The sequence below is a fragment of the Hakea prostrata genome, chromosome 1 (genome assembly GCF_041222555.1).
Source record: "Hakea prostrata isolate BN-2017 chromosome 1, UWA_Hpros_2, whole genome shotgun sequence".
Classification (NCBI taxonomy): Eukaryota; Viridiplantae; Streptophyta; class Magnoliopsida; order Proteales; family Proteaceae; genus Hakea; species Hakea prostrata.
In genome coordinates this window covers 36,713,022-36,724,975 of record NC_142600.1, presented here as the reverse complement: position 1 = coordinate 36,724,975, position 11,954 = coordinate 36,713,022, and the positions used below count along the sequence as shown (strand labels likewise).

Genomic DNA, 11,954 nt, shown 5'->3' with positions numbered 1-11,954 from the left:
TATAAATTTGAAAATGAGTTTTAAGATTGTTTAATTAGATTTAAGTTTTCCTTTATTACTAAAGATAGTAATATAATTTAATATAAATTATAAAGTATAAATAAGTAATATAAAACCGTAGTTAATTTGAGATTTTTAAATATGTAATGTCATCATTTACTAATGGAGTTTAACGATAAGAAGCAATAGTAATTACAGGAATCACTAAGCACTCCTTGGGCGGTGCAAGATATTTTTAATGATATTCAGGAGATCAAATAGATTTCACAGGGTTGTGTTCCTCCATCATATCCGTGAATCTAACATGTGTGCTGATTTTCTTGCTAGCTTTGCTACGGTTTCTTCGGAAACCGTCTTGGACTCCTGTAACCTCCCACGTGGCTTGTCCAAACTAGTTTTAGAGGACACTCGTGGGAAGCGTTATCAGAGGATGTAATCTCTCTTTTCTTTCCAGTTTCTAATTCAAAGCACGCTTTACCCAAAAAAGAAAAAATTACAAGCAAAGTTGAAGATTGAATTTAATTTCAAAAAGTATAATAGATAAAGTAGTACTTAAGATATAGTACCGAGGGACAATAATAATTATCTCATTAATTTTTTAAATCCTGTTCGTACATGACCAGGAGATTCAACACAATAGAGAATAAATATGGTTTCTTAACAAGGAAATGAACTTCCAATACACGTCTCAAGCTAAATGAAATTCATAGAATCTGTTTTACTGAACTTCGTTCCATCAATTTAAAAGCAACAATCGGCAGCTCGACTAGACACAAAAAAAGGTTCCTAAAATCAGTAGATGAGATTATACCTGCTGCATGGTGGTGTAACGATGAAAAGAAAACGCAATAGGAAGTATGTTTCACCTATAACAAAGGATAACCGCTGCAGTTGGGGTTTCTCTAGATGGATTTGGATAAAGCACCGCCACCACAGAGACGCTGCTGCCTAATGCTCTTTGAGAACGGACAACGTTGACACATGACACAGCAGTGCTTGACAGAGTAGATACGTAAGAGTCGACGGATAATAGATGGATACAAACAAGAACAATACAAATTATCTTTTGAAAATTATGTGCGTGCACAAATATTTACAATCATTAGCTTTGTTTCTTTCTTTCCAGAAAAAGTCTGAATTAACCACAGAATAGCGCCTATTTGATTATCTATTGAAAACTGGGTGCATGTGCATAAATGCACATCTCCTTCCTTGTGCTAGCATTTAAATTAGCTTTTATCAGATTATTTCTGTATGCTTCAATGGCCAGATATTTCTGTTATATCAAAATATGCAAGTATATAAACCGACAGAAACAGAGGCCAAAAAATTGTTAATCCTATAGTTTTTTTTTTTTTCTCCCTATTTATTGGCATCAAAAAAATTTACTTTCTCACCGTTGAGATATTGTTTGCAGAAATAGAAATAGATCCGAACCTTCTATGGGGCCATCAGCCCTTCAAATGTGTAAAAGAGAGATTCTGCCCAGTCAGTTTTGAATAGCAGTTCCTGTAGTGTGACTAACACATCGAATTTTGGATCAAGCTTCCTCTGCCAACCCTATAAAGAGAAGCAAATGTCAGAAGTTTTGAAACTTGGGAATCTTAATGCTTTATTCAATCCTAGACCATGACACAGCTTACGCCCATCAAAACAGGAACATGTTACCAATCACTATTCATGTAAATAACGCTCCTTGAGAAGATTCACCAAAATCCTTCTGATCACAGTAAACACTTTATTTACAACATCAAGTCAAACATTTGTTCAAGACAGTCTTAATCTCCCAAACTGGATTATTGAGTACACTTCTATGAGGGGGAAGAAAATTTTCCCCACAGCCTGCATATATTTCCTTTTGCAGACCATCAATTTCTTACCATAGACAGCAAATTTTAACTAAACAATGGGTGATAGATCTGCCAAATGAATTTTATCATCAGTAAGATATGGCCCATCCTAAAGAATTTCTGTAATACTTTAAGAAGTCTTTATCTGTTCCAACATGATTGATCTTTAACCATCCAAAAGAAGTAAAAAAATAAAATTTTTAAATTTGGATTTTTGCTTCAATTACACCTTGGTTGAAGCACGTCAAATGGCTAGAGATTGATGTGGCAACAGGCCAACGGAGGAAGTTCTACTGCCACTTGAGCTGCCAACTTGCTGAAAACAATCAACAAGGACAGAGCCCATAAACATGGGACCATGGAGAGAGACCGGATCTCCCCCTTTTAACCTTGCGTTGAAATTAACGAGAAATTATGACATGGGACCAAAAAGAGTGCAATAAAGGCCATCAAGCATCTAAGTATTTCAATACATGAATTAAAATACATTCTCCAATTATTTCACCCAAAAAAATACATTTTTTGAAGTTTGTCAAAATCTCCATCACAACTAGGATACCCAAGCAGAAAGCTGCTTACATAATAGCATAGAGTTTTAACTTATACTGGAGTGAACTTTGAATTCCTTGAGTTCTCATCTTGGCATCATGGTATGATTATAATGCAACGCAGATTCCCCTAGCCCTGCTTTTACGTCACCTACTTGGGAAATTTTGACTCATTCAAATGAACTTAGAAACTGTTAACCCCTTCCCTGTCTTTTTTTCTATTGCATTCTATCTTATAATATCCCAGTTTGTTCTGTGATATCTGAGAACAACCGTCTACGGCACAGAACTCAAATTGTGCAGTTGGAGGCAGTTCTTTAATCTCTGGTAAATTTAGTACCTTTTTGGGCAAAGCACACTGAAGATGGGACTGAACCAAGGTTCGAGAACTCGATCTCAATGGGCCAAATAGCCGAGATCTCGTCAGATGGAGGAAAATTTTCCTCTGATCTTCACCCAAGTCAGTGGGTATTAGGAGTCTTTTGGGGCTGAAAAGTGGTATCCAGCTTAATTTAGGCATTCTACTAGGGCCCTAGGATCACGAGATTATGCCACTTGGAGGGGGAAGAGAGAGAGAGAGAGGTCAGAGGTGGTTGGGGGATTATAAATAGAGGGGAAAATGTGAGGAAGGGTATGGACTATTTAATACGAGCGTTTGGGGAGTATATTGGCTGAGGGCAGCAATGTGCTATGGGGGTGAATAGCACCATTGTTACCAGTTTATCTTGCTTATTAATAATTAAATATTCTTACATTTGGTATTTGATTCGCGAGTTTCTATTAACCTAGTATCAGAGCGTGTTTCAGCCCCAAAAACAGATGGAGACCAGATTGTCCATGTTTTCCGGCCAATGGAATGCACAAGAATGGCTTCTAAAAGCGGGCGATGTTCTTCTGTTGGATCACCAAATGTAGGAGGAGCTAAGGTTGGCAGTAGCTCTCCAACACTTGGAAGAAAATGCGTTGGATTGGGTATCTGGGAGATGTTGGCCTAAGTATACCTAGGTGAATTTCATAGAAACCCCTGATGTAACCAGGTTTGGACCCCAAAAACCAGACCCAAGAAGCCATCTTAAAGCTGGCTGAATACCCCAGGGTATTTTGCTCCTTTTCCTTCTCTTTTAGGGTTCAATATGGGTCTAGTTTGAATCCCCTCAATCCAAGAGTTATGGATGTAATTTCTTTTTTTTTTTAATGTAGGTTAGTAAATTTCGAGTTATGAAGAGTCCACGTCCATTATAAGTTTGTTAGTTGTGTTTGACTTGGTCAAAGTTGGATGGTTGAGTCATTGTTTTTCTTAATCAGCAAGCGTTTTAATTAAGAGTGAGTCCATGTAAAGTGGTGGTAACCTAAACTATAAAGGAGACCCACCTAGAGTCCAATTCTTTTATTAATTAGAGTCCTAGTTTAAGAGTTAGGTCAGTAGTTGTATCCCCATCAGTTAAGGAATCACAAGTTGAGTCCAAGTGTCATTTAATATGGCTACAAATAGCCTCTTTTATTCTGAATAAAGTAGGTTGATTGCTGAGTAAATCAAGAGGCTTGGACCGTGAGGGATGAAACCCTTGTGGCCTAGCTAGAGAGTAATTCTCGAGAAAATTCAGCAAGTTTTAGCAGCATTTTCATCTTCTTCAAGCCATTCAGCAGCCAGTCCTCTTCCAGCAAGTACGTACAGCCCCTCCCCTCCATCACACCCATCTCTGCCCCCTTCCTTTCTTGTCCAGACCTAGAGAGACCACCCCAGCCCATCGCGCACCCTCTCCCCTACCTATGAGATACCCCTAATCCCTCCCCGGTTCTGCGCATAGAAGAATCAACAATCCCAGACCCCTGCAAGGCAAACCCCTCTCCTTGCTGTTTCAGATTTTTAGGAGCCCTTCCCGCCCTCCTACGATCCTGGTAATCCCTTTCCCCAACCTGTCTAGCTACTACAAGTACCCCTAGAACCTCCCACCCCATTTGGTTCTCTGTTTTGATAGAAAATAGAAAACCAGAAGAAAGTTCAGAAATTCCTTCACACAGTAGAAGACTTCTAGATTCTTAAAACCTAAATTCTGCAACCATTCAGACACAATTCGTGCTGGATCATATTTAAGAGGATCCTGAAGATCTAACCCAGACATTGGGTTACAACAGCGGTATCAAAGTCAGGGGAAGAGAAGGACAACGAGGTGGACATGCCAGAAACAAAAGGGGGTTCCAGAAGCAGAGTTGAAATGGCGGTCGACGAGGAGACAAATAAGTACAGCCTTACAGGGGGAGTGGAGGGATTGTACTGGTGGATCGAGGGTCGAATGAAGAATCGTTTCTCAATTCCTTGATTTTCCTCTGGTGTTTGAAGAGACTTGCGAGAATCCCCCAGTTGCTGGCTATCGCCAATTTGGTGATATCACTCAGAATTTGTGTATCAGATCAAGCAAGTTTTGCTAGTGCAGTGAAAAGATAGTTTGGGCGATGCAAGCTCCAGCAAAGCCACCATGGGTAAGGCAACAGAGTTGGATGAAGACTCATCAACAGTGTGCGGGCAACTACGGCAAGAAATGGGAGTTGCAGGTCAGTGGCGAAGTATGGCAGCGGCAGTGAGGACTGTGGGATTTGGTCTGGTCAGGGCATTTAACCCAGCGAATCAACTTGGAGGAATGGGCCTTAAATGGTACACATAACGTATACCCCCAACAGCCCACATGCTAGACTTATGGGCTGACTAACCACAATTTAAGTTATGGGTCCATTACGATTTCTATTTGTTGGGCCAGCCTAGTAGATGGGTTACTTATGCGGCCAATCAAGGCCTAGAAAGTATATGAACCATTAATAAGGGAAAACAACCAAGAACATTTTGGGGAAGTTACAATTTCCCTTTCTTCTACATCCACTCTCTCAACTATTCTTGTGCACCAGAGAATGCAATAGAAGGAGGCAGAAGCCAAGTTCCCAAACACTATCCATCGATGGCCGACAGTAGGAAATCAAGGACACTGAGAACCAACAGTGGTGGGGAAGATCTAATGCAACAATGGCCTATCATGTCAACGAAGACAACCCCAGAGAGTTTGTCTGGGAGTGCGACTTTTCCAAGCTGCTCAACGAGGGTTCACAACCTTCACTGCCCCAACTAAAAGTCCTTTCAAAGGTGGCGACTCAAGTTCCGTTATCCATTCTTTCATTCTTAGCATTTGAGTACCCACCGAATGAGATTAATGGAACAAAAATTCTGTAGCTCCTTTCTTGAGCACGACCTATCTGATAAAATTTGCAAGTGTTATTGAGCTTAGAATGATCAATGCTACACTTCAAATCCTTGCAAAGAAAGATAATTAAGGAGCCAACATGGTACCACTAAACACAGGTTCAACAAATGTGAGAATCGATCTTTGCTCAACCACAAGAACACCCGAAGGCCTATACAAATATAGAATCTTTACTGAAGGTTCCAATTTTGGATGAGGAAGTTGCAAACACCTTTTCCCCCACAGAATACTATATGTTTCAATTGTTTTACTCATGGAAGAAAATTCGATCGAAATGGTCGAAATTTCGATCGAAATGCCTGCAAAAATCCAACTCGAAACGAAATTGAGTAGTAGGCACAAAAAGTATCCATTTCGTTTCGTATCGACCGAAAGTCGAAATTTCGGCCCGATACCATATCGGGCCGAAACGACACATGCGTAGGCTATAAAATACCCAGTTTCGACATATCGACGGCATTTCGACCTACCGAGCCATATCGCCAGAGCCATTTCGAGCTGTGTTTGAATTTTTTGTTGATTTCTCTTGTTTTCATCCGCTTCTACACCTAATTTCTAGTATTTCATTTCCTTCAAACACTTGATTTGCTCCTCCATTTGTGCATTTTCTCAAATCTTGCAAGGTGAGTAACCAACTTCCTCATTTTTTGATTTTTGTTTCATTTGTGCCTTAAATCATGTTAGATTGCTTCCAAATTTATATATGTTTACTTTAGAGTGATAATCTATGAATTTGTAGTGTCAAAATTATTTTTTGATTCTTCCTACTATTTTTTTATTTTTCTGTTATTAAAAATTATTTACTAAATTATGTATATTGTTAAAAATGTTTATGTATAGTACATGTATAAGCTTCAAATGGATGTATGTGAGAGTTGAGACACCATATTGCTGTGATGGTATTGAATTAATTTTTTTTTCTGTTAATTATGTAATTTTACTGTATTTAATATATATTTAAATAATTAAAAATATATATATTTAAATATTAAAAAAATAATTAATTTCTGTTTTAAATTTAAAAATAGGAGAGTATTAGTGGAAGCATGTATGCAATTTTTTGAGCATGTTGTGGATATTTTTAAGATAGTTAGTGTGTATTTTATATATTTTAAAATTACTTATATATTAAAAAAATACTTATATAGTTATACATTTTTTTTTTTTAATATTTAAAAATAGGAGGTTATTATTAGAAGCATGTATGTCATTTTTGGAGCATATTGTGGAGCTTTTCAAGATACTTAGTATGTGTTTCTTGTATCAGGCACTCTATTTTAAAGATATCAGACATAGCTTGGGATCATGGAAGGCCATTGACAGCTGATAAGAGGAAGAGTGAGTGTAATTACTGCAAGAAACAAATAGGAGGAGGTGGGGCCACTAGATTGAAGGTGCATCTAGCTGGTGGCAACAGGGATGTAACAGGGTGCCCAAAGGTGCCTGTAGAGGTCAAGAAGGCAATGGCCTCATATATTAGTGGTGGAAAGCAAAAGAGGAAAGAGAAGAGAACACAGAGGGATGAGTTCGAGGATGCCTGCTTAGATGACCTTCCAGATCCTGAGGGTTATGGTAGGGATGAGCCAGGAGACAATGACCCTGATCCAGAGGCCGATCAGCTGAGGAGGGCGATGATGATGAGTAGGGAGCAACAGAGGATTGATGACATCAGGAGGCAACAGAGGGGTCTGGGTTGTGGGTCCTCTAGAGAGCCAGTAGGTATGGGAGGTATAGGTGGCTCCCAAGTCCCTATGAGGAGGTCTCGAGTGTCGTGCAGAGGCTCCTATCCCACGGGCCCCTACAAGGGGTCGAGCTTCCTCAGCACATCCTACAGATCCGGATCTTGAGATTCTTCGCAATGATCCGGCCCTATTTGCGAGGCCTGAGCATAAACAGAGAAAGTTGAAGCACTTATGGGGGAGTGTGAAGGAGAAAGTGGGGATGGCTTTCTCCAAATGGGCGCATTACCATAGTGTTCCAAAGACATACAGCTCAGGGGGCCCTACTACAGAGATATGATTGAGCAGATAGGGTGGGCCGGGAGTGGTGTACAGGGCCCCACTCCATATGAGATATACAATGTGTATTTGCCTAAGCATAAAGAGGACATAAATGAATACATTAAGGGATTAAAGCCCATGTGGAATCATTATGGAGTGACTCTGATGGCTGATGGTTGGACTGGTCCCACTAGACAGTCCATCATCAATTTCATGTTGAATTGTGATGGGAGGACAGTGTTCCTCAAGTCGGTAGATGCATCCGGTGAGAAGAAGGATGCAAAATACATTTACAAATTACTGAAGCAAGTGGTGAAGGAGGTTGGAGTGGAAAATGTAGTTCAAATTGTGATCGATAATGGCTCCAACTACAAGAAAGTCGGGGTTGAAGATGCAAGAGAACTCCAGGTATCTAAAGTCTAAACATATAGTATTAATTTTCATTTGTAAATACATATATTTACATTACACATATACATGTACACTTTATAACTTTGTATTGATGGCTTGATGCCTTGATGGATGGACAGATATAGGCTCTTTTGGACTCCTTGTGCTGCTCACTGCATTGACTTAATGTTGAAGGAGATTGGAAAGGTCAAGCTTGTGAAGAATACGGTGGACCAAGCTCGACATGTTAGCACCTTCATATATAACCACACCTATGCATTAAGGATGATGAGGGACAAGTGTCAGGGTGAGTTAGTGAGGCCGGGCATAACCAGATTTGCTACTAATTGGATAGCACTGCAGAGCTTTGAGAGTAGGAAGACTGGCCTTAGGAGTATGTTTGCATCAGAGGAGTGGTTTAACTGGGAGGGTTCTTCATCAGTGGGAGGAAGGAGAGCTCAGTTGACTATCCTTGATGAGAGTTTCTGGCACAATGTGAGGATAGTAGTGAAGATGCTTGAGCCTGTGGTGAATGTGTTGAGGATGGTAGATCAGCAAAGAAAACCTACTCTAGCACACATATTTGCTGCAGTAGATAGGATGAAGCAGCAAGTTGCTCAGGTCTACCCACGCGGCAACAAGAAAGTCCTTCAAATCATCAACAAGAGATGGGAGTCTATGTTGCAGCATCCACTGCATAAGGCTGGTGAGTTGTTAAGTTGTTAAGTACTTAAGTCTAGTATTTAATTTAATTTTCATTATGTTATCACACTATTAAGGCTTAAGCATTAACTATTCCCTTTTATGGCATACTTTTTCTTACACAGCATACTATTTAAATCCCAAGTACCATTACAAGGACAATATTGGGATGAGGCAAGATTTGATGGATGCTGTCCAAACTGTAGTGGAGAAGTTCGAACCGGATACAACCAAACAAGCAGTCATCCTTATGGAGGTGAGATAGTGATTAGAATCATTTGATATTCACAATTCGTAGTTTTATACTAAGTCATTAACCTAGTAAGTAGTAACTAGTAACTACTAAGTACTAACTAGTTATTGTTTTTTCTCTTTATATATTAGATAAAGGCTTTTAGGGATGCCACTGGGAGCTTCGGTCGTGCTGTGGCTGTATCGGGACGGGAAACCGCCCCTGCAGATAAGTTCATTCATTTATTTCATTATACATTATACCTTTAATTATTATATTCTATGATTCTATCTTTAATTTAGTTATTTAAGTATTAAAATGACTTGGAGTCTATGTTTGTTGCAGCTGAGTGGTGGTTGCAATTTGGACGTGATTCACACAACTTGAGTAGGATTGCAAGCAAAGTGCTCTCCCAAACATGTTCTGCCACTGGTTGTGAGCGAAATTGGAGCACCTTCAGCCTCATTCACTCAAAGAGGCGCAACCGATTGGGTGTGAAGCGTCTAGAGGACCTTGTCTACCTACACTATAATATGAGACTGAGAGAGGATCATATTAGACAGGGGATGGACAGAGAGAGCACCAATATCGAGTTGGCCGACATATTTGAGATGGATGATGATGATAACCCAGTAGTTGACTGGATCAGGGATAGTGGAGACGGATTGCTGGATGAGGATGGAGGTCTTCCCAATAGTCAGATTGCAGAGGAGATGGGGGCTGATGTGGGGGACTTCATGGCCCAGGAGGGGAGGCCACATGCAGAGCCCGCCCGTCCCTTCGTGCCACACCCTAGTGCATCCACCCAGAGTGAGGATTTGATTTTCTCGTCCGACACTGAGAATGAGGTGACTCAGGCCTCCGGCGATGACGATGATGGTGATGATGATGACGGTGATGGTGATGATAGAGGGGATGAGGAGGGTGTGGGACCTCGTGATCAGGATTCAGCTGATCCTAGGGAGAGACCACCACCTGCTGGACGTGAGAGTCAAGGGGGGGGAGGACGACCACCGAGATTCACAGGAGAGAGTCAGTTCACCCACGCGACACAGGATTCAGACCATACTGGAGCTGCATCTCGAGGCAAAAATGTTTCCTCTACATATTCGAGGAAGGGGAAGGGGAGACAACATGGCTGGAGCACAGAGGACACGCCATCATATGGGTCCTACCGTCCATCCGATGCCGAGAGCTTGGTGGGATCTATGAGATCGATGAGCATTGATGATGCTAGAGACTCCTCCACCTCTAGAGGATCCGGATGGCATAGGCCTGCAGAGTCCTCATATGATACTGCTGTGGAGAGTATTGGTTCTACCGAGTCGACTTATGGTTATGGTCCTTATGGTTATGGACCATATGGTGTCCCTCCCCGGCTATCGTATCTGGGGGTCAGGCCAGTCAGCCACGACTAGAGCCTTATGGTTATGGAGCGGCCTATGGAGCTTATGGTGTCCCTCCCACTATCGATTATCGGAGTCAGCCACTGCGACCTTATCAGTATCCTTATCCTTCTCCTAGTCCTGAGAGCCAAGGGCAGGGTGGTCTTTCATTTGTTGAGCAGATCTTCCACACTATTCCACAGCCACAAGGCCCACCACCACCAGTTCCTTTGGAGATTCACAACTTCCCACCGTTAGGGAATCTTATGCATGTGGATGAGGCCACATACAGAGGTGCAGTTTTTGACTATGTCCAAAACTATATGGGGCGGGGGCAAACATCATGGGAGTTATATTGTCATTTGTATGGGGTGCAGACGGAAGAGGGAGACCTTGAGGCTTGAATAGAATAGACTTGTAAGCAAGTTGTAAGTTGTAAGTTGTAACTTGTAAGTAATAACAATACAACTTCTTCTCTGATTCATGTACTATATACTTGGAATGTTGGATGTTACATTTTCAGTAGTTTTTTAGTAAACTAGTAGTTATTATAGTGTTTATTATGTTTGAAATAGCTAGTATGCAAAAATCCAAATCAATTTGAGTGCATTTGAGGCTCGAAATTGAGTTTTCAAGAATCAGGAAAAAAGTATCCAGTTTCGGTCGAAATTTCGACCGAAACCTCGAAATTTCGACCTTTTCCAAGGTCGAATTGTTCATTTCGATCGAATTTTTTACCTTGGTTTTACTCTAATGTGCTCATTTAAAAATTTCTGCTTTGTTATTCCCATCATCCAGTAACCACAGGACCAAACTAGCAAGGATTCAAATTTTGGTTCATCAAACAAAATGATCAAATTTGAGAAAGGTTACCGTTCAATGGCTCAATTGCTCTATAAGTTTGACATTCTAAATCAAATTCATCGCGATGATGTTTATGGGGCAAATTTTGGTTTTGGCAAATACACGGTGAAGGCACGCTTGAGGTGGCAACTAACGAAACCCTCAAGTGGCAGTGATGGAAATCAATATTGCAAGGGTGGCATTGGACATTGGTGGCATTTTTAGCAATGGGCCTGCTACTGGGTTTCATGAATGATGTTGAATCTGCATGGCCGTGCGGCAAGCATGTGAAGACCCAACAGCTAATTTTCCTTCACTTTAAGGACAAGGTGAATTTCGAGGGCTGGTAGTGTTAGGGCTCTGGGATTAAGGATTGCAGTTTTGGTTTCGAGGCTAGTTTCAACCTGTCCAAAAACCAAAATTTTCAGATTTTGACCAAAATTTCAGTTGAAACCTAGTACTCTTCAAGCAAAGTCTCGACCCTTGGTTTCGAGGATTATATTGCCTCCATTTAATCTATTTAATGCACAATATACATGATGGAATTAATAGTTGGCAAGAAAACCACTAAAAAGTTATCGTTCAAGTATACTAACAAATGACTAGTCCCAGAAAGTAGCAACTACAATGTCCCTTACAATAATTAGTATTTTTTTTTCTTAATTTTAGAAAAATATTAATGATTTGCAAATAATTAAAATAAATAATTAACAACAATAAATTCAATTCAACAGCATCAAACGCAGAACAAGT

At 40.5% G+C, this 11,954-nt stretch overlaps 1 protein-coding gene across 4 annotated transcripts in view; it reads right to left on the bottom strand.

Annotated features, from left to right (window-relative positions):
- Positions 1 to 243: 243 nt before the first annotated feature.
- Positions 244 to 11,954, bottom strand: part of LOC149028883 (uncharacterized) — a 56,043-nt gene continuing 44,332 nt past the window's right edge. Inside the window, exons 5-6 of one of the 4 annotated variants that reach the window (XM_089139274.1) lie at positions 1,438 to 1,560; positions 244 to 1,276 (exon numbers count right to left, since the gene is read on the bottom strand). In XM_089139274.1, the coding sequence (XP_088995400.1) occupies positions 1,441 to 1,560 (120 nt within the window). In that variant the 3' untranslated portion in view covers positions 244 to 1,276; positions 1,438 to 1,440. Of the gene's footprint in view, positions 1,277 to 1,345; positions 1,561 to 11,954 lie in introns of those variants that run through there. The other 3 variants (XM_089139279.1, XM_089139267.1, XM_089139259.1) reach the window with 3 other exon arrangements.